A 23344-nucleotide genomic window follows, 5' to 3' on the forward strand; every position below is an offset into this window, starting at 1 on the left:
CCAGCATAGCGTCCTTTTTTGAATTGGTGTCTTCCTTGGCGGGAGGTGCCGGAATCCTGACCTCCTCCACGATGGGACTGCTAGCCACGCTGGGTATTCTGGTTAAACCCAGGGCAGAATGATCGTCCCCTATATCGTCCGGCCCGCCCAAAAAACGGGCGAAAAGCCCGTCTAAGGGAAGACTGAACCTTGTCAAGCCCACTAAATGTGGCCACAAATTTAGCTAACTCTTTGAGAAAAGGCTACCCAAACAATAAACCCTGAGCTAAAGGACCAGACTCAGAAGTAGACAGCTCTGACATTTTGGGGTCCAACTTTAACAGAATAGAGCGACGACGCTCACAGGACATAGCACAATTGGCACTTCTCAATTGGCAAGTTGTCCTCTGAGACCACCCAACCAATTCATCCAGGTCAATGACAGTGGAAGACTCTTTGGCCTGAAAGCCTGAGTCCAAAATTTTTGTGAGAGGACCCAGTAAATCTAATAATTTGTCTTGACACGAGCGCCAAGCTCTGTCAATACCTTTTTTGAGGATCCTTAGCATATTTTTTAAGATATGTCACCATAGTCGGATCTACCTCAGGAGTGTCAGCCAACTTGACTGCCAAATCAGACCGTGGATATTCTGACCGAAGACGGGTCCGCACGTCTTTCTCAAATGGTTGACGAATATGATTTGGGACATACTCTGTCACTTCCGGAGACGGTAGCCAAGAGGAAGTATTAGGGTGCACAATGTCTGTAGGGTAAAATGTAAGGAGCTGGGGGTGTGATGGCGCATCAAAAAATGCTCTTTACAAGACTTCTTAGAAGGAGGAGGAGAGACGTCATGATCTGAAGAAGAGGTAGAAGATGTGTCACCATCATCCGCTTGGCGAGCATGAGCGGTCAGAGCCTCCGTAGAAGACTAACCATAGGAATGCTCAGAAGAAAGAGCCTTGGCAAGTTTCACACAGTCAGACTTATGAGGATTTTTTTAAGATTTAGCGGAAGAAGAACGCCCTGAAGGCGTAGGTAGCCAGCCCTGCTGCAAAGCATAATAGGACAGATGACGTTTCAAGGTGCAATAGCGCACCAGCGCCTTATTCACGGAATGTTGAACACCTTCGTCAAGAGCTTCAACCAAGTCTTGCTCCATGGAGCCAGAGGCCCCTTCATCATCATAATAATATTCATCTTACTCATAATATTCAGCCATAATGACACCAAAGGTGTTAATAACGCCCACCAGAAGAAGGAACAACACTGTCAATCAAAATGCCAAAGGCAAGAATAATGGGGGAGTGGCAAAACCCCTAAGGCAAGCCAAAACAACAGGTACAAGCAACCTGAATTGCAGTCAATTAAGTGTGGAGGGAGTTCTTTCCAATAAGGAGGCCACTCTAGGCAAAGCCTATGCTCTATTATTCAGCCCAACAGTATATTGTGCCAGTTGGACGTAATTTGAGGCTAGAATCAGGCTGTGGGCACATAGCATTGATAGCGCTGCTCGCGCGCTGCAAAATACGATGTTCGTTAGCAAAGTAAACAAACAAAATGGCCGCGGCGCAAGCGGGGTAACGGCCGCCTGAATTACAATGAAGAAAGGACTACGCGAGCAACGCACGTCGCCTTTCAGCCTCAGTCTCCCACTCCACAAGAATAAGCGCGGGTGCCAAGCGCCCAAACCCGGGGAGGCGAATGCACGCTCCCTGTCACGAGAACAGCCAAAAGGAAACAGAACATGAAGGGCAACAGAAAAGAGAAAGCGGGAAGCACGACTAGCGCAAATGCACAATAATAAGCTGAAACAGCACCACAGCGGGCAGAGCGCGAACAGCGCAGTAACCGAAACAAGGTAGGCACTCAAAAGAAACACATGGCAATAAAGCAAGTAAATGCAAATAGCAAAACAACACAGTAGGAAGGCAAATCACTTAACTGGCTGAGGTGCAGCAAAGAAAGAGGATATGGTATTCTCTAGTGGACATTTTATAGTGGTTACTCCATGGTTGTCAGCTGATACCCAGAGTGTTCATGGGTATTGTAGTGTTATTTTTCTTTACTGTTTTCTGATTGGCTGCTGAGCATTGCCTAGTAAAGAAATGAGAAGCAGAATCAGAGCCTCCGGTCCTGACATAGAATTTGCAGCCCAGCTATCAATTACTCACTTGAAACTTTACCACACCCACTGCCTCAAAGCTCCACCTACTCCGTCCAACCCGCATCATTAGCATAATTTAACTCTGCCTACTTAAAATACTGTCATGGATTGTCACTTGCATTATAAAATAAGCAATGTGCTATTAAAGTTCATACATACATACAGTCAAGACCCATAACACCACCTTCCCAACTGGACAAAACTATCAACCTCAAATAGCACAGTGACCGACAATACTTACTAACTCTCACAGGACCAGAAGATGGCGCCCAGTGCAACAATCTTTTTGCTGCCGCATGACCTTGTTCTCCATGGCTTCCCTCACAACCGCTGGCTAACAGTGCCCCTCATCTTGCCCCTCATCTTTCCACAGTCTGTCACAGATTTTTAATTTGTTTTTATAGCTCTGCTCATACCAGTACAGGGTGTCAGCGCATTTAACATCACAGAGACATTACAGAAAGACAATGAATCATATGTGTGTAAATCAGTCTAGGAACTGTTAAAAAAACAATGAGGATTACAAGGTGTAGGAGTCACATGTCACGGATACGAGGAGGCAGTGTATTTTAAGGTTGTTGGTATGGAGATGTAGAAACTCAGGTGTAAAACGTACCACAGTGGTTGGAGTTAGCTTTACTTATAAGAATACATTTGTACCCAAACTAACTCCTTTTAGCAACTTTAAGTTCTGTGATATGCATGATACACACCTTTTGCAGAAGGCACAATTAACCCTGGTGAGTCAAAACTTGCACTGGTCTAGACAAAACTCCAATCTATCTACAGCATGAACATTAAACAACACAATCTCTTTGACTTACCAACGGAAACACTGACAGTGCGGGAAAATACCTCCTCCTGCTTGGCCTGGTCACTGTAGCTCAGCTGCAGTCTGTGGCGTCACTACCAGCCGCGGTCCGTCCATTGGGGTGTGGGGGCGTAGCCCCCCGCCCGCTGCTCCCTCGGCGTCTTTGAACTTAAGTAAACTCAGTTTACTTAAGTTCAAAGACGCCGATGGAGAACTGACAATCATGTCAGTCAGCATGACGTCGGACTGCGCACCCCTTCGGTGGGCGGTCCGACGTCATGTTGACTGACATGACTGTCAGACAGTGGGGGCAACAGGCAGCAGCACAACACAAATGCGCATGAGTGGGGACGGAGGGCGAATTTTCGCACCGTGCCCACTCATGCGCACTTGTGTTTTGAGTTGTTTGCGCATGCCCATGCTCCGGGCGAAGAATAGCCATGCCCTGGCGCTGCTGGCAGCGCCAGGATTGGCTGAGAGCGAGGGGCTGTAGTGGCGCCAACGGACCCGGGACAGCGTGGACCTGCTCGGGACCTCAGGTAGGATTTTTTAAATGTATTCTAATAACCTCCCGCTCCCGCAACCCCCCCCTCCCCCCCCCCCCCCCGTCCCACGCGTATGCAAGTGTGAATCTTGCTGCTGGGATTTCATAGACTAAAGGAACAGGTTTAAGACAGATTTAGTTTAAAAGCGCTTTCAAAGTTTGTGAACTGTTTACTGCAGCTGGAAAAACAAATAAGGCCATTACTATCAATGTCATGCATCCAGTTAATAGCAGTGTGTTTGTGTAGAGTTCTGACGCATATCGCATTGTTGTTCCTATTTCGAGAACGACGTGCAACAGAAAATCTGAAATTTGGTGGCCATCTGTCAAAGTGCAGTTTTGCAAACTAATTTGTGTGCGATGGTTTTTCAGAATAGTGATGTTAAATGGCTTTATATTTAGGCCCACTTAATTATCCGTGTGAAACCCATACAATTTCAGGAGGAATAGTGCTCACTACCGGAAGACGGATTTGTGAATCAGGCTCTAACGTTCAGATGTAATTCACATGAAAGGCAGGAGACAGGAGTAAGATACTAGTCTCAGAAAAAGCTTTGATAATCAGACTAGGACAGTCCATTATCTGTCTTTCCGACAGTGAGCAGGGTGCCTGTGTGAGTCCAGGGTGAGTGGTGTGGATGGGTGAATGCTGGCTTAGTGATCTGTCAGAGAAGGGCGAGTAATGGGTCTATGAGTGCAGGGTAAATGTAAATGTAAATGTCGGAATTTGTAAAGCGCACAGCTACCTCCACCGGAGGTGTCCCGGCGCTGTCGGTATACCGCTTAGGAACCCTTCCTGGCTTTCCTGAGAAATGTCCACTTCTGGGCACCCCCCAGGTGCAGCCAGGCATCCCAGCGCTTTTGGGGCCGTTGTGGAGACTAAGCAAGCTATTGCCCAGAGTTGCAGCGTGGGACCCATGATCAGAACAGGCACTGAGGCGAGAATATCCAGTCAGGGGAATTAATGAGCCAGAGACCCGCCGAGGCGGGAATCGAACCCTGGTCCCTGGCCAGAGCTCTGCATCAAGGTCTGCCTGCTCTAACCATTGAGCCACACTTCTCCACATGTCAATGCAGGGAGAGTGATATATCTGTGCAAGTGCAAAGAGACTTGTCTGGCTACTTCCAGAGATGTGTTCGCCAAGCCACCTATTTTCTTTCTCAAATTTGCTTGAGAATGCAACATTTGCCCACTCTTTTTTTCAAAATTTTCTCGGGGGAGACCCCCGGAACCCCTCATAAGTGGTTTGGGCTCGTTCTCTCGCCACAGTGCAGTATTTACGCCTCACCACTTTCAAATGTCACCAGCCGCCCCTGGTCACTACTGCATCGCATGTAATCTGCAGCTGAGCTGTAGACTGAAGTCAGGGTGAAGAGGGCATAGCGTGGGGCACGCTGTCTTCAGTGTCATACCCTGTGCCTTTAGACACCCGACACAGCCAAGCCCCCGCCTACCACCCAAAAGCAGGGCAAGTCAGCAGGTGTCGAGGAGGTCCTGTATGACACTCCTTGTCTTTTCATTTAGTTCCGGCAGCAGCAATTCTTGGTGGCCTGTGCTGCTGCTGCTGCAGGAAATTGAAATAAAAAATATGCTCCTGTTTGCGCTGACCGGAGCCTTTTAGTCACTGTCACTTCACAAATTAGGTGACTGCTGAACTTCTTTCATATGCACTATCGGGAAACATCATTTACTCCGAAGGCATCACCACGCATAACGTTTACCACACTACACTTACCACGTAAATGTTTTTTCAACGCGGGTGCCTTCCACGACCGTCTTTACCACGCAAGTACATTCTGCGTGGGTTGGGGAGAGACGTGGTATTCCTTCCAGTCGTTCTGCGTGGGCTTGGGGGGGTTGGGGGGGGGGGTCGGGGGGGCTGGGGGGTCTCCCCCCCCAAAATAACAAGCAGTTTACATAAATAAAAAAAACGCACATTATTTTTAAAGTATAAGGAAAAAGCCTCCGCCAAAGACGTGCCGTTTACGTCAAAATAGCAGTCCTTTTTTTATTTTGGTAGACGTGTTTGACGTTTGTTTCCATGGTGGATGGAAGTAAGGGCTGCTGGTGAAAGACGTGCAGGTAAGACGTTTTTTACGCGTGGTATAGTCCTTCGTTGTAAATACCAGCGTGGTAAAGCCACTTGCGATGTAAAATTCGCGTGGTAAAGCCATGCGTGGTAATTGTAAGCGTGGTATAATCATATATTCGCACTAACACTGCACAAGCCGCCTGACAGCAGTAATGCTAGTTGTGGTGGCCAGCAGGCCTTACGACTGAACGCTCGTGCATACTACTAATGCAGACCAATAGTACTAGGGTGCGGTAGGCAGGTAGCCTGTGCTGCGTAATGCAACCAACAACAGTCCAATCAGCGTAACCAGCAGCCCAGTTGAAGCTTAACTGAACATCCGTTGGCTGCTGTGGCTGTTGTAAAAGAGGTAATCCACTCAGCTTTTTTAAGAAGCTGATTTGTGTGACAGTCCTTTTACTTGCGGTAATGCGGTACAGTGACTTAAAATGCGTTACTAATGCTAGATGTGTCACACTTGGCAGGGCTGGAAGTGCAATTGCTGGGACTGTCCTGGGATTGTTAATTACCCGGGACAATCTCCAACTTGCCGGGACTGTCCCGGCAAAAATATTACAGTTGGCAGCTATTCTCTTGTGTAGCGCAAACTCGGTATAGAGTTGCTTTTAGATGGCTGGGTTAGTTGAGGTTGTTGGGAGGCAGGGCCGGATTAACTGTAGCGGGCACCAGGCGTTTCCCCGTGGGCTGGAAGGGTAGGGGCCAGTTCTGGACCGACGGGGGCTGTTTTTGGTACATGGGGCAGTTTTGCAGAAGTGCTGCAATATCGGCCCGTGTACCAAAAGGAGCAGCAGTAGTGCTTCCCATCAGCACCACACAGCCCCGTGTGGCCGGTCCAACTTAATTGCCAGGGCCATTTTGTGTTCTCAGTCCAGTCCTGTTGGAAGGTGTTTATAGAGCACAGTTGTGAGCTCCGAAGTTGAGGCTGAAGACTGTGAGTTTCTCACAGACCATGCCAGTGGGTTATAATTATATACAGACTACTTGCTCATCCAATCCTTGGCCTCTCTGCAGAACACACAAAATTGCTTGCCAAATGGGGGATTTGAGAAGTATAAAATACTGACACATGTATCACTGCTGCAATTATCAATGCCTCTGTATGAAAATTGTATCAAGAACTTGCTTCCATTGCTTGCAAATGTCCATTTTATTAATGTTGAATTAAAGAAAATGCCAATAAAGAAAATAAAAAAAATTAAAAATTGCTTGTCACACATGCTAACTGTAAGTACCATTTTGCCTCAAAGTGTGTGAAGGATACATATACAGCTGTTGGAATACTGGCAGCTCGAAAAGAAAATATGTTTATAGGTGGGAAGGGTGTGGGTGTGAAGGGACACTTTCTATGCATCGTGTATCCTGCAACAGACACACTTACAGTGTAGGGGAACAGACTTTCGTGCAGATCAGTCTCTTGAAAGGGTGCGAGTCTTGCAATTCAGTTTTGCCTTGGTGGGGGCATGAGTAACCTAGTAAAGATATTTCTGAATCGCAGTTCTCTCTGTGGGGGAACACTATCTTCGACATCACGCCGTCCTCCTTGTTGCTGGAGCAAGTCTGCTTACAAGCCTTCTGCCGGTGGGGCCTCAGGGTCTTCTGTAGCTCAGTCTCCCTGCGGGGGATCAGGGTCTTCCGCACACGACTCATCCCCTTCCAGGTGTTCATAGGATCTCTCTCGTCTTCTAGGTGACACGCGGCCTGCAGCAGCTCATTTGTACCGGGTGCTCCTGTGTCAACCATCAGAACACTTTGGCCAGGGAGTTTGTCCTTTTAAGAAGGGTGTGAATGAGGCTGAAATGCATCTCAGCAGGCGTGGGAGCAGTAGGTCCACATTACGCATGCCTCCAGAAAGTACCCTTTTATTGCGGTCATGCTTAAAACTGATTGCTGCACCTCTCTACAAAACAGGGCTAAGAGCGTGCCTAATGCATGACCATAGAAAAATGACTTAGATGGCGAAGACCAAAAAAATCACTAGAATGATAATTTGGTGAGAAAACATGCAAGCTGAGAGCAGCATACCGTAGGTCAGACTCACTGTTGTATATTACATTTGTCATATATTTACAGTGTACTTAATTGGACTCATAGTTGTTTTGCTTTCTAAACTCTTACTAACATGATGGTCTTATTGTTATGTCATTTTAGAATCTTTAGCTGGTATATAAATGATGTAATAGAATGTTGGGCTCAGATGACCCACTTATTTTGCCTGCTGAGCCACGCTCGCCTCTTTCCTGCTAGCAGGCCTGTGTTGTCAATTAAACTTGTTGATAACTTACATGTTCATGACTTTCTTTTGTCACAATTTGGCGACAATTATTTATTGGAATTGTTCATTTTTGTAAAAAACAAGAAAGCATAGAACAAAGGCTTGTGGCAGTGAAGAAAAAATGAGCCGTTGTAGGTTACACACCAAGAATTAAAGACTACTATAGTAGCGGGTTAGCGATGAAGGAAAGGAGTCTGAGAACGACCGTGGCAGCAACAGCGGTCTTTTATTGCTTCTTTTAAGTAGAAGAGGATAATAGGACTTGCTGCACAGCAAGCACTGCATAGGAGGAAGGTCAGGCTAACAATGACTGCCTTCTTGTCACATAGTTCCAAAATGGAATATAAGCGTAGTAACAGAATACAAAGCTTAAAGGGAAACAAACTAAATAAGAATAAAGAAATAATAATGTACAATATTTCATGTAATAAAAGTGACGATAATACATCATCTCCCTCCCCACAAAAATGAAGTAAGAACAAAGACATCAAAACGTGCAGATAATCTTGAAATCCTTTTTTTAGGCAATACCTGTGAAAAACGTGGGGAGGAAAAATCATTGCATGTATGAGGAACACTTAAGTACCAGGTACAAGACGGATTATTAGAATCAGGCACAAAGTGATGAGAATTCATATGAGGCTCAAAATGTCTGGGTTGCGTCTTGGGAGACTCAAAAAGGATAGAATCACTTTCAACACATGGTACCAACCTCTTCTAAATTTCAGCCTTTATGTCAGAAATAGGCACCAGTCTGCTCTTGTTCCACCATCCCCTTCCCAGCAATAAAGCAGCACTCATTCCTGTCTTATCAATCTTACACGGAATAGTGAACATGGATTCCCCCTTATTTTTTTTTTTTTATTTTTTTTTTATTTTTTAAATTTTGGATTCTCCTTTTTTAACTCTTGTAGGTTTTTTTAACAAGGACCCACAAACCTACAGCAAAATCCCTGTCACTAACTTGTTTAACTTTGTCAAAATACTGTTTTTGTTTTTCCTGTGCCAAACATACTTTGTTAAGCATAGGAGAAGCAGAAGTAACTTATTTGTTTGGGAGATCGGATTGCAGTCCTAGCCAAGATGGTAAAAGCTTAGATCTACATTTTCTCCCCCTTAGCAATTCAAAGGGAGTAGAACCAGTAGTAGAATGTAGAGATACATGATAGGCATTAACTTTTCCTTCAAGATATAATTTAACATCCATACCAGAAGAAAGAGCTGTCTGAATGCCTTTTTTCAGAAAACAGTTAGCCCTCTCCACCAGTCTATTAGCTGAAGGGTTATATAATGCAACTTGAATGTGTTTAACATCACAATCAGTGAGAATTGTTTTCATGGATGCTGAATCAAAATGGGTGCCATTATCAGTTACCAGTTCTTTGAGAGTACCCTCCCACGAAAAAACACCATTCAGGAAACTTATAACAGGTTGAGTAGTAGTTGATTCAACAAATGAAAAGTAAATCCATTTGTAAACAGTAGTCTACAGCTACTAATAAACGCAGCAGGTGGGTAAGAGATTGAAAGAATCAGCAAAATCTAACTCATCCTTCATCCAAGGGTTCTTGGGTAAAGGAACTGGATGAAGGGGACTTTGAGTGGCCTTCCAATGCTTGTTGAGGAAACCTGTGCATTCATGGAGGGCCACCAGTAATTCTCTCTTCATTTTTTATTGGTAGCAGTGATGCCCAAATGTCCCTCATGTGCAATATGAATAAGATTTTGTCTTGGAGATGAAGGCAGGATAAAACAACCATTTCTTGTACGGAGGTCATTTTTAACAGATAGCTCAAAGGCTACTAGGGCAAATGGCTTCAACTCATTAGGTAAATTACGAAACGGGGGCCATCCTTTTGTGATGTACTTGAAAACTTTTTTTAAGAATAGTATCAAGAGCAGTGGCATTTACCCAATCATTCTCTGAAATTACTCCATTAGATAAGGATGCTGCATCAATAGCTGCTACCAAACATTCATAATCATCAGTAGAAGGTAAAGCTAACCGGGAAAGGCAGTCTGCTCGGAAATCTTTATTATTATTATTATTACATTTCTTAAGCGCACAGCTACCCGTAGGTTTCCCGGCGCTGGGAGTAATAGCAGTATGCAAAATGTGGGAGAGTCCAGTCAGCAGTTTTACAGGTCGAAAAGCCAGGTCTTAATTCCCTTGCGGAAGGTAAGGAAGCACTTTTCAGAGCGCAGAGGGGGGGGTAGAGAGTTCCAAAGAGAGGGAGCCAGGAAGGAAAAGGAGCGCCCTCCCATTTTTGCTCTCTTGATGCGCGGAATCCGGAACTTGTTCTGGGTAGAGGACCTAAGCGTACGTGGTGGAAGATAGTGCTGAACCAGAGCAGATAAGTAGCGAGGAGCTTTTCCGGAAATTATTTTATGCATGAAGCATAGTGCCTTAAATTTGACCCTGCTCTCGATCCTCAGCCAATGTAGTTTACGCATATGGGACGAGGCTGAGGATCTGGCGGGTAGATTACAAATAAGGTGAACAGCCATATTTTGTACTACCTGGTACTTCTTCGTTACCTCCTTACAGGCACCCAAAAGTAAGATGTTGCCATAGTCCAGGCGAGAGATGACAAGAGCCTGGACTACAGTTCTCAGGGTGTCGGCAGGCAGCATCCACGAGATTTTCCTAAGCCACCTGATGATGGTGGTACAGGTGGCGGAAACTTTCACGACGTGCTGCCTGAAGGATAATTGGTTGTCCAGGAGGATGCCAAGATTACGAGCAGAAGAGGTTGGGGTGGGGAGAGGGCCCATCTCCGGTGGCCAATGTTGTGGGCCCCAGAGTGGAATGTCATGGCCAAACAGGAGAAGTTCAGTTTTTTCCCCGTTTAGTTTTAATTTGTGCTCCAACATCCATGCCGAGATCTGTTTAAGACCAGCTTGAAGGGAGGAAGAGGGGAGATGCTTATTAGTAGAAGGGGAGTAGATGACCTGAGTGTCATCAGCGTAGGAATAAATAGAGAGACCTGCCTGTTCTGCCAAGAAAGCAAGAGGTCTCACATATAAATTAAAAAACAGGGGGCTAAGAATAGAACCTTGGGGAACACCGTGATTGGAAGGAAAAGTAGAAGAGACAGAAGTAGAGGAAAAAACTTGAAACGTGCGATTGGAGAGAAAGTCAGAGAGCCAGGCCAGGGCGGTGCCCTCGATACCCACCTCTCTCAGGGTGGACAATAAGATGGAATGGGAGACGGTGTCAAATGCGGCACTCAGATCCAATAAAATGAGTGCCACGGTCTCCCCGTTGTCCACCCTTTGCCTGATGGATTCTGACACGCCAAGGAGAGTGGTTTCGGTCGAGAAACCGGCCCTGAACCCGGATTGAGAGCCATGAAGAAAGTTAGAAGTTTCCACATAAGAACTAAGCAACGAGTTAACGTGTTTCTCCAAGATTTTAGAAAAACATGAAAGTAAAGAAATAGGTCGAAAATTGGATGGATTATTAGGATCTAAGTTGGCCTTTTTTAATAATGGGACCACCATAGCGTGTTTCCAATCATTGGGAATGCTAGCTTCAGTGAGGGAGGCATTCAAAACCTTGAGAATAATCAGAAGTATGGCTGGATCCAGAGAGCCCAGGACTTGGGGAGGCAAAGGATCAAGGGGGGACCCAGATTGTATGTCCTGTAGATACTTTTTTAAAAGTAGAGGAGAAATGGGCTCCCAAGCGAGGAGTTGCGGAGGCACGGAAGTGGAGCAAGGGGGGGTACCATGAAATAAAGTACCTAAAGTAGGGACGGGGTGAGGGGACACCGGAGGAGATTTGAAAGTGTCATAGATTTTCTCAATCTTTTCAACAAAGAATTTGGCAAGAGCTTCACACTGGGGGGTGTCAAGACAGGGGGCTTTAGGAACGGAAGATGCACCTGACAACTCTTTCACCATTTTAAATAGGGCCTTAGGTCTGTTCTGTGCCGTGAGGAGTGTGGTATTCGCAAAGGAGGCTCTGGCACAATCACACAAAGTGTGGTAAGTTTTAAGAGCGGCCTTATACTCTGCTTTGTGGCCTGCATCGTAGTGTGAGCGCCATAAGCGTTCCAATTTTTTACATTTGGATTTTTCCAATCGGAGGGCGTCCGTAAACCAGGGAGCTGGTGGATGGTGGATATGAGATTTGTTTTTTTGCAATGGAAGACAAAAATCTAAGGCACTAGTCAACCACCGTTTAACCGAGGGTAGTTCCCTGGTAGACAAACTGCCAGACACAGGAGGCATTGAATTAATGAGACACAAGTTAAATTTGGCGGTGTCCAGGCGTTTCCAATTTCTGCTGGCTTTATGGGGGAGGGTAGGAGCAGGTGGGCTGGAAGAAGCCACTTCAATAGAGAAATTTACGAGAAAGTGGTCCGACCAAGGGACTTGCAATGAAGATTGGTACGAAATGGTAGATAAGTTAGAAATAATAGGGTCCAGAAGGTTGCCAGCCTTATGAGTGGAATCAGAGTTGTGGAGATGGAGATCTAAGGCTCCGAGATCCTGTAAAAGACGGGTGGCAATGATACACGAAGCAGAGTTAAAATGGATATTTAGATCGCCAACGACCATAAAGTTATTTGATTGTGAAAGGAGTGGGGCAATGAGGTCAGGGAGGGAGGAGGCCCAGCTACTCGCTGATCCAGGCGGACGATAGATCAGCGTGCCGGTAAGAGAGAAATGCGGGGTAAGTAGTAGCTTAAACAGACCAGCTTCGCAGTTAGGGAACTCAAGGTCTTCCCATTTACAGGAGAATTCTCTCCTGAAAATGATAGCAATTCCCCCGCCATCTTTAAGAGGGCGGTTACGCCCAACATAGGTGTAGTCTGTGGGGAGAGCCATGGCGATGTCAGGGCCGGAGCTCTCATTTAACCATGTTTCTGTTAAAAACATGGCAGCTGGGCTGACTGTCTGTAAGAGGTCAAAAATGTCTCTCTTATGTTTGGCGAGAGAACGACAATTAATACTAATAAATTTCAACGGGGGACTAAGGTTGGGTAATTTGGAGGGAAGGGAGCTTCGCCGGGGGGGAGTGTTCCAAAAGGTAGATGATTTGAGGTCTGTCCGAGATGTAACAGAATCCAATGAGAGGTTGCAGGAAGGACAGGAGGTTGGAGCATTGTGGCAGTTAAGAACAAAGTTCGATGAACAGGGGGGGCCACGCAGCCGCAGTAGAGCAGTACGGGTATAAGTGATTAGGGTTGGGGCAGGGGGACAGGGCCCTGGGCACGTACTGGCGCGGACGGGCGCAGACGGGCTTGACTTGTGCGCGACTTTGGCGCGAAGTCGGCGCTCCCGCTGCGCTCGTCCGCTGCGCTTCCTCCATGTCCCCATTAAGTACAAAGGGTGAGGGACCACTAGACCGCTCACCTGCCAGGACTAGCGCAGGGCGGAAGTGGTGTCAGCCTCCAGGAAGTGCGCACCTCGGACTGGTCCTCCGCAACAAACGGCACAAGCCGGGGCGGAACGGGACCACGAGGGCAATGAAGTGCAGGCAATGCGTCGGTCACAAGTACAGGTAAAAATGGGCAATTAAAAATGAACTTGTCCAGCGCGCTTTTGAAATCAGCCGCGGACTGGTTGTGCAAGTAGGCAAATTAAGAAGCAAGTTTTAAAATGTCATCATGCATGCTCTCACATCGGCAGAGGTAAAAATAGTAGAACAGCGTCCAACACTCATACCGCCACCTGTGGACTGCGTTAATTACTGGAGCCGGGGGCTTTACTACCTTGTATGTACTTGATGGTGAAGTCATACTCTTGCAGTTTGTATAATAAACGTACAAGTCGAGCAGATGCTTTTCCTTAACCATCACCTTGTATCAGATAAACCAGGGGTTTGTGATCAGTGAAAATAACAAAATGACTGCCCCAAAGATATGTCTTAAACTTTGGGACGGCCCAGACACAGGCTAAGGCTTCTCTTCTAAAGTGCTATATCTTGTTTCTGCAACAGATCAACTTTTAGAAGTGAAAGCCATAGTAAATTCTTCGTTACAAACTTTTTGTCTAAACACTGCTCCAATACCTTTCAAGCTGGCCTCCACATAACAGAGCATTCGTGACCAGGAATGAAAGTGCTCAAGGCGGAATCTTTGACCACTTGTTCTTTGGTTTTAGTAAAATCACTGTTGATTTCTTCAGTCTAAAATTAGAGCCATTTTTGAGTAAACCTCTTAATTTACACAATTTTGGAATTCACAAGTTGAGGCTAGTACACACAATGCAGCTACATATTCTTCAACAGATTCATCGCTAGCTTGCTAGCGTTTAAAAAACGCAGTGTCTTTCTAGACGCCCGTTAGGTTCTTCTGAAAACTGTTTTTAAGCCTTTCCTTGGCTTCAACATAGACATTCTAAACACAGTCACCTCCTGGTGACAGAAGAGGAGGTAATTTATCAAAAATATTCTGTGCAGCAATACCTAGATGATTATAGAGTAAAGAGTTTTTTCTTGTAGGAATGTAATTCAAACCATCTATGCCCATTAAGTAATTTTCAAAATCTATTGTTTCCACTTAATTACTGGTTTCCCAGGTTTCTGTAAGAATGGCGGTAGAGAATGGATTGCATTGTCTGATGAGGCCATAAGTAAAAAGTAGATAAAATTATACTGAAAATTAGATGCCTAAAAATGAAAGAGTTTAGTTATATACAATTATAGAACAGTGTATATGCTGTAATTATATATAAAGAAAGAAAATGAAATAGGAATGCAAATGAAGTTCACACGTAAGATGGCTGCCAAGTAGAGCTCATAAGGGCTTAAAAATCCAGTGTTCCTGGAGCTGGAAAAGTTCAGGAAACCAAGGGAGTGAATTAGCGGCTGAAGCGACCTCCCACAGCCGAAGCAGAGGTAGAGGCGGTGGAAGAGATCTCCTGCTGTCGAAACGGCCGGAGCGATCTCCCACAGCCAAAGCAGGAGTAGAGAAGATCTCCTGCGGGCGAAGCGCACGTTGTGAAAACAGGAGGAAGGGTCTCTATGGCAACGGCTAGAGCGGGGCTCACACAGCCAAGGCAACGTCAGAGAGGCTACTATGGCAACGTGCTGAATAAAGAGGTGCACGCAAGAGGAGCACGAGCTGAGTCGTAGTGAGGTAAGGCAGTGTGAATAAGAATTCTGGGCAAGTCGCGTGCAGTAATTTAACAAAAATGGCAGTTGAGGCTCATGAAAAAAAAGTTGAGGCCTGTAGATAAGCTTTACCGACTGGATAGCAGAGCAGCACGCACCTGTGAGGCAATGGCCTGTGGGTACAGCACAGCAGTCCTGTTTTCTTTCTTATTTTTCTTTTCCTTTCGGAAGCCAACGGGCTGTAAAAGACTGCCTCCAGCGAAGAGAAACAGCAGAAAAGTAACACCACTCCTGGTACCAAAATGTAGTAGCGGGTTAGTGATGAAGTAAAGAAGTCGGAGAACGACACTGACAGCAACAGGGGTCTTTTATTGTTTCTTCTAAGTTTAAGACAATAATAGGACCCACGGCACAGCAAGCACTGCATACGAGTAAGGTCAGCCTAACAATGACTACCTTCTCGTCATATAGTTCTAAAATTGAATGGGAAGTGTAATAACAGCTTAAAGGGAAACAAACTACATAAGTAATAATTTACAAGAGTTTATGTAATAAAAGTAACGATACTACAACAACGTGTCCGAACGAAAACAACTTCAAGAATCTAGAGGAGGTTTGTGCGTTGGTGATGTGCAAAGATAAATTTTAACTTTAAAAATAACTCCTCAAAGCTTATCCATCTTTATAATAAAGGCGCATGAGAGTTACCGTTAGTTGTGACAGTTGCCTCAAGTGAGTACTGTTCAAAGGCGTGTTTGTCCTCTTTTGCTGGCATTCTCCGATCTCTGACGCATGTTATAGAAGGAATCTTTCAACACAGGGATATGTCACCCCTTTTGATGCCTTGTTGCGTGCGTGGGACCATTTTAAAGTCAGGCAGCATGACTGCTCTGATGCATTTTATTTACACAGCGATTTTTAAAGGAGATTATTCTGGCATTAGGGATTCGTATCTCGCATTACAAATTGGCGGCAATTAAAAACGGAGTAAAAGGAAGATTAAGAATTGGAAAACTGATCATATTCTAAGAAAAACTTATGGTGAGATTTACACAGAAGAAAATACATTTTACATTCCCAGACAGAATGTACTTGTGACTTCTTAAAATGTTTGGAATTTTCAGCAACTTACCTGCAAATATCTAACTAATTCAAAACAACAGGTTACCATATTTAAAAAAAATCATAATGGCACAAAAATACACAATATGCATTCCAGCAGCATTTCTGAATGAGCCTGGTAAACCTTCTATGCGCTGGAAAAATTGGTTGAGGTAATTCGAAAGTTACTTAGTCGCAATTGATGGCAAGGCATGAGCCAGAAAGAAAGCAAGCCATTATGTTTGGTTTACTTGGAGCTGCAGGGCAAGATATTTTTGATAGTTTGCCTGAGTATGAGAGTCCACCAGGTCAGTTTATACATTTAAATGAATACCAGGAAGCTATAAAACTCATGGAAAAACATTTTGGCGAGGAACCTAACTTCATGGTAGGGAGAAATCTTTTCAGCATGAGGAATCAACAGGAGAATGAGACAATTGAGGAGTATATTGCAAGCTTGGGAGTGTTGGCCACTAAATGTGAGTTTAATGACCTGGTCGACACATATATAAGAGACCAACTTGTTTTCCATTGTTTTTCGAAAAAGATCCAAGAGAGGTTGTTGGCGAGCAGAAATCCCACTCTTCAAGAAGTCATAGACATAGCACGGGACATTGAGCGCTCGCTTGAATCAGCGAAAGTACTGTCAGCGGAAAGTGTGCATTCTTCTAGTGTATTTTCTTTACATGATAGAAGGAAGCCAGAAAGTAAATCTGAAAAAAACGTATAAAGTGGTTAGTTTAAATGAAAATACATTTATGGTTTGTTACAGGTCTGGTTCTAAAACTCACAAGGCTGATTACCAAGAATGTCCAGCCAAAGGTAAGAAGTGTGCCAAGCGTTTCAAAATTGGACATTTTGCTTCTGTTTGCAAGAAAACTAAAACAAAACAATTTACAGAAACTCAAAGTAAACAATGTTGAAGAGTTTGATGAAGAAATGTGTAATACTATTGTTTTGACTGTTGAAGAAAAGTCTGGCAGAATTAAAGTACCTCTTAGTTTTGTCAAAACAGGAGATTATGGCAGAATCAGGTTCCCCTATAACCATTATTTCTGACAAAACATCGAAGAATCTTGGCTAGACATTAAACGTTTACCAACTGGTGTAAACCCCAAAGCTTTTGAGGAATTTGATATTGTCATACTTTGATACTTTGAAGTATCTTTTTACTTTTTAAAGGAAGGTCAATTCATACCAAAATGTATGTGGCTGAAAGGAGTAGGAACATAGTTGGGTGGAAGGACTTAGTAAAACTAGAGCCACTAGTTGTAGGTGACATAGAGGTCTCAAACAATCGAGAGGAGTCAGAACCAAAAACTATAGGAAATGTTTTAAAGGAGTATGTAGTTGTTTTTGAGGCACATATAGGTTGTGGAAATGGATTTGAACACGCTTTAACATTAAAAACAGTAAGACCTGTACCACTCTCAGTCAGGGATGATTTAAAAAAGTTATTAGATAAACTTGTATAAGAGGAAGTCATAGAACCTACTAACTCTTCGGAATGGGTTTCGGCTATTGTAATTATTAAAAAAAGGGCTGGTGACATTCGGCTCTGTGCTGACTTGAGATCGTTAAACAAAAATATTATTGTTTACTGCCATCCTTTACCCAGGATTCAGGAAATGTTGGCAGCAACCTCCGGTTAAAAGTATTTTTCATTAGTAGATCTCAAGCCAGCCTATCATCAGATGAAATTATCGGAGGACTCAAAGGGTTATACAACATTTGGGACTCCTTTTGGAGCATTTAGATTCATAAGATTACCTTTTGGGCTTCCATCAACTGCAAGTGTATTAAAAAAAATATGGATGTCATATTCAAAGATGTTAAAGGAGTTGAAAAATTCCAAGATGATATTCTGGTACATGCAAGCAATGTTGAAGAACACAATGACATTTTGGATACAGTTCTTGGTTTGTTAAAGAAAAGAAGAATTACATTTTTTCGGAATAAGTGCACATTTTTAAAGAAATGCATTGATTATTTGGGCCATGTGTTGAGCCCTGAAGGAATTAAACCTAAACTTGATTTGGTAAGGTCTATTTCAGAAGCACCTAAACTAGAGGATAAAGATTCACTCTAATGTTTTATGGGTTTGAGTGAATTCTATTCACGTTTTGTAGTAAATTATGCAGATAAGGTTGAACCATTGCGTGCCTTGTTAAGAAAATCTGTGACATTCATTTGGGCAAATGAACAAGATGTTGCTTTTCGTGATGTGAAAAAGGCCATTGTGAAAGCACCTTCCTTGCAACTATATGACTCGGAAGGTAGTCATTTTGTTACTGTAGGTGCAAGTGGAGTTGGAATTGGTGCAGTTTTTACACAAAAAGTTAAAGACGCATACAAACAGTTGCATTTATCTCTAGAAGATTACATAATGCAGAATTATTTTACAGCACGATTGAAAGAGAAACATTGGCTTGTGTTTGGGCTGTGGAGAAACTCAAGATGTATGTCTGGCGCAAGCATTTTGAGTTGGTGACAGACCACAAACCTTGGTTGTGGAAGAGGAAACGGAAGGGCATCATCTAGACTTCTAAGGTTGTTAGCTAAATTACAGGAGTTTAACTTCCCTATCAAACATATTTCTGGTAAACAAAATATACGTGCATATTTTTTATCAAGGCTTCCTGTTTCAGATTCAGAATCAGAAGTGATTGAATATACTGAGTGTGTTGTTGCCTGTGTTTGTTATTCATGATCTAAAGGAACTATTTTCGCAGCAGATTAGATTAACTTGACAAAACAGGATGTTGTTTTAAATAAAGTCATGGAATATGTCACTGGAGAATGGCCACCCACTCGAAATTTGAGTAACACTTTGAAGCCATTTAAACAAGCTTCTGATGAATTGAGCATACACAGTGGATTGTTGTTACGAAGAGATTTATTTATTCCTCCTCAAAAACGAAGGAAAAGTTTGATACATTTGGCACATAAGGGACATCCTGGTTCAACTGCAACAAATACACTTTTATAAGTGTATTACTGGTGGCCTGGTATAGATGCAGATGTAAATCCTCATGATGATTCATGTGCAGAATTTTTAAAGTCAGACAAACACTGGAAGCCAAGTGTAAGTCAAATGCAATTGGTTACCATATCAAAAAAATGTCGTTGTCTAAGATAGCAATAGATTTTGCGGGACCGTTCAACATTTTAGAGAGTACTTGCAGATTTATTGTAATCATAAGTGACGATTACAGCAAATGGATATATGTTGACTTTATACCACAGATCACTACAGATTGTGTTATTAAGTTTTTAGAAATCTTTTTTGCAAATGAGGGACTTGCAAATGTTATTGTTTCTGATACCGGAACACAGTTTACTTCACTAAAATTATAATCATTTTTGAAAATGAATAGTATCCGACAAGAAAGAAAATCCTTTGTATTCACTAAAATTAAATGGTCAAGTTGAACGTGTCAACAGTTTTATAAAAGAAGGAATTCAACTTGCTGTAGCATCAGATTTACCAGTTGTTGAGTTTATACAAGAAAAGGTAAATTGTTATAATAACACTGTTAATACAACCACTGGTTATACACCTTTTTTTAATGAGGGGTAGAAGTGATAATACCTTACTCATTCCCAAATTTGGTGTCAATTTTCAAAAATCAAAAGAAGTTGTTGCTTTAGATGAAGACAAACGTAAGGTTAATCAAAATATTGTTGAAAAACAACTCATGGCTAAGTCATATCGTGACAATGTCCACAGAGCTAAACAAAACCACTTTGAGACTGGTGTTTGGGTTATTATTTAAAAAACCATAAAAGTTCAGAAAGGTGAATCTGTTTATACAGAAACATTTTTGGTAGAACAAGTTGCTGGTAGCTCTTTATCCTTAAAAGATAAAGGATGGTGGAATATGAGTGATGTCATTAAACTTAAACCTGGACAACACAAAATTTAAGGTAAATCCAAAACATGTTTGCATCAGGAGGGAGAAGGGTTGGTCTGGCATGATCATGAAGTTGAAAAACAATCTAATGTTGAAGCTTTGAGATCAGCTCATTCAGATTATAATGTTGCGGGTTTTAGTGCAAATACGTCTGAAAAATCTTTAAATGATGCAACTTTTGTGTCACCTAACGAAAATCTTTCTGTTCACAAAAATGCTAATAGTATTTTCTAAAGAAGCTAATGTGTTTGGAAGTAGCTGCTGCTTTAATGACAGAGCTGTTGTTTCACAGAAATCTCCTGAACGTGTTTCCACTTCTTCAGAAAGAGTTTTGAGAATTCCCCCAAAATTTCAGGACTTTGTATTGTTTTAATTATTTCTTGCAGAAAGGGAGATGTTATATAACACATTTGTCACATATTTACATTGTACTTAATTGGACTCTTAGTTTGTTTGCTTTCTAAACTCTAACATGATGGTCTTATTGTTCTGACGTTTTAGAATCTTCAGCTTGTATATAAATGATGTCATAGAATCTTGGGCTCAGAGGAGCCACTTATTTTGCCTGTTAAGCCTCACTCGCCTGTTGCCTGCTTGCAGACCTTTGATGTCAATAAAACTTGTTGATAACTTACATGTTCGTGACTTTCTTTTGTCACAACACTCGCTGTTTCATTTTCATGTGTAGCTGGTGAGAGTGTCACACTTGGCAGGGCTGAAGTGCATTTGCCGGGACTGTCCCGGGATAGTGAATTACCCGGGATAGTGAATTACCCAGGATAGTCTCCACCTTGCCGGGACTGTCCCAGCACAAACGGGACTGTTGACAGCTATGGGCTCATTGACATGCTTATTTACTTTGCATTGACCGTCATCATAAGCAAGGCAGTCGTTATCCCTACGTCCTTGTCCCATTCATTACTAGTGAGGTTATCCCACCTTCGACATGAGAAATGATAGGAAATAAGCTTAAATAGCGCTGCCCACCTCATAGCTATATAATGTATTTCCAGATATACCAACATTTTAAAATCAAGGAAGAGGAAACTATTGAACAAAAATCGCAGTACTTAATTTTCCTTATTCACATACGTTAAAACAAAGGGAACTTTAGGCGGGAGACAGCTACAATAAAGTCATTTTTGGCTTTAAAAATCTGGATTCGAAGTCTCCCACCTGAATCTGGTCAGTTGGCATGTATATCTACCCTATCAAGGGCACTTCGATTTTTCTCACTTTGTGGTTTGTGCGAAAGCCGTGCATACATGCCAACATTTAAAAACTGCAACATGGGAGACTTTGAAAAATAAAATGGTGGAATATATTTTCCCCATTGGTTTATATTGAAGCCGAGGTAAATTTAGGTGGGTGATAGCTCAAATAAAGCAAATTCTTGCTGAAAATATTCTGAGTCTCTTGCCTGAATCAGGTCCGTTTGCTTGTATGGCCTTGTCTTTGGGAGCTAATGTGGCTGCAAGAGGAATCTTTTCCTTGAAGAATGGCAAATGGATTCATCCCAAAAATTAGCTGCTCCTTTTTAAATCGGAACCTAAAGATAATCTTCACTATTTATTCACAGAGAAGAAGCATTCTACCTCCTTCAAGCAATACTCTGCTTCACATTCAGCCTCTTCTCATGCTTCATAGGAATGGTCTTTTCGCCAAGGGACTTAAACATTTCTGTACTGATTCTCTAGAAGGACAGAGAGTAAAAGTTCAATAAATCTTTCAGACCAAATGTCTAGGTTGCTTCACCCATTAAACATCAGCGTCCATGACAATGCCGGGGAAAGGTCACCAACTGTTGGGGGGGTTGATTAAAGCTGTTCAGGACTTTGCCACAACCGTGACCATAACTAATCCATGTTCTACCAATTGTATCAAGAAAGAGGTTATGGACAATCGGCTTCGCGCGTAACCAAGATGGCCACTTGAGCACAGGGCTCCCGGGACCTTCGCAACCTCCCGCATCTATCCTGTATATAATCCTGATCACATTGACGGGTTATTGAAGATGAGCCATGGCTAAGGCGGATACTGTTGTCCAAATTTGAATCGGATTTCAGGAACCGTAATAATATCGAATTCATTATTGCGGCCTGCCCCTCGGAGTTGCCCGGAGCTCGAGTTGGTGAGATGTCCGGGCAGTAGTGGAACAACAGCGGCCTGAGGAGACAATGATCTGACTTTCGTTTTCGGGGCATCAGTCTGATCCTACTTGAGAGCCAACCTACTACTAGCGGAAGCTACTTGACTGCTATGCGATTGTAGGCGCTGCTCCGGTTGTGTATTCTGGGCCCAGACGAACCGTGCCTCCTGGTCGCGGCTGCCAGTTGGATTGCAGTACCCGGTGCGGTCATTTCTTTCGTCGCCCACTACTTTGGAGAGTCTCCTTGTCCAAGATGGAGACTAAGCCTGATGGTGACAAGCAAAAACCCAAGAACACTCGGCGAGGCGGCTACACCCAGACGAACAATATGGATCGCTATGCTCAAACTAAAGGATCCCCTGGTGGACCGAGTAGATCCCTAGATGGCACTAAGGAGGGTCTGGCCTCGTCGACGGAATTGACCCTGCAAGATGTTATGGGTGCCATTGACGGGATGAAGGCTTCCATCGGCCAACAATTTGAGACTCTCGCCCACAAGCTGGACACTGTAGCGATCGATGTTAATTTGATCCGTACAGATCTATCAAAAACCAACGAAAAGGTCAAATCATTGGATTTGAAAACTTCCAGCTTCACGGGAGATGGGTCTGATTTGCAGACAGAGGTCCGCAATATGAGGACCTCTAATGACTCTTTTGCCCGCCGGTTGGAGGACTTTGAAAATAGGGCCCGGCGTAACAACGTACGCATCATAGGGGTCCCGGAAAAATCGGAGGACCCGGCAGCTGATCTATTCGTGGAAGATTTTATCACCAAGCACCTGGCTCCTAAGGGGTTGAGCAAGTTCTTTGTGGTAGAGGGAGCCCACAGAGTACCGGGTGGTAAACCAAAGGTGGGCACACCGCCGCGACCTCTCATCGCCAGAATCTTTAATTTCAGGGATAAAGACGCTATCCCGCATGCATCGCGGATGAATGGACCCACGAAATATGAAAATACCACTGTAAGTTTCTATCCGGACTTTACGCAGACTGTTCAAAAGCAGAGACTTGGGTTTCTGGGCGTCAAACGCCGACTGAGAGACATAGAACTGAAGTACGCAATGCTGTTTCCAGCCAGGCTGCGCGTTGAATTCGAGGAACGAACATACTTTTTCGATCGTCCGGAGGTGGTGGGGGACTGGCTTGACAATTTGCACCACTGGCGTAGCCAGGAGGAACATTTTGGAGGAGCGGAGGGTGGCCCGATGGAGCAGGAATAGGAGTGTGATTTCCGGTCTCTGAACT

At 43.6% G+C, this 23344-nt stretch overlaps 1 protein-coding gene across 2 annotated transcripts in view; it reads left to right on the forward strand.

Annotated features, from left to right (window-relative positions):
• DMAC2L (distal membrane arm assembly component 2 like) overlaps positions 1 to 23344 on the forward strand; it is a 176960-nt gene that overhangs the window by 26551 nt on the left and 127065 nt on the right. The window contains exon 2 of one of the 2 annotated variants that reach the window (XM_078662021.1): positions 16807 to 16856. The exons of the other annotated variant lie outside the window; for it this stretch is intronic. Coding sequence (XP_078518147.1) covers positions 16843 to 16856 — 14 coding nt within the window. The 5' untranslated portion in view covers positions 16807 to 16842. The remainder of the gene's footprint in view (positions 1 to 16806; positions 16857 to 23344) is intronic. 2 annotated transcript variants of the gene reach the window in all.

This window comes from Lissotriton helveticus, chromosome 9 (genome assembly GCF_964261635.1).
Source record: "Lissotriton helveticus chromosome 9, aLisHel1.1, whole genome shotgun sequence".
In the NCBI taxonomy this organism is placed as follows: Eukaryota; Metazoa; Chordata; class Amphibia; order Caudata; family Salamandridae; genus Lissotriton; species Lissotriton helveticus.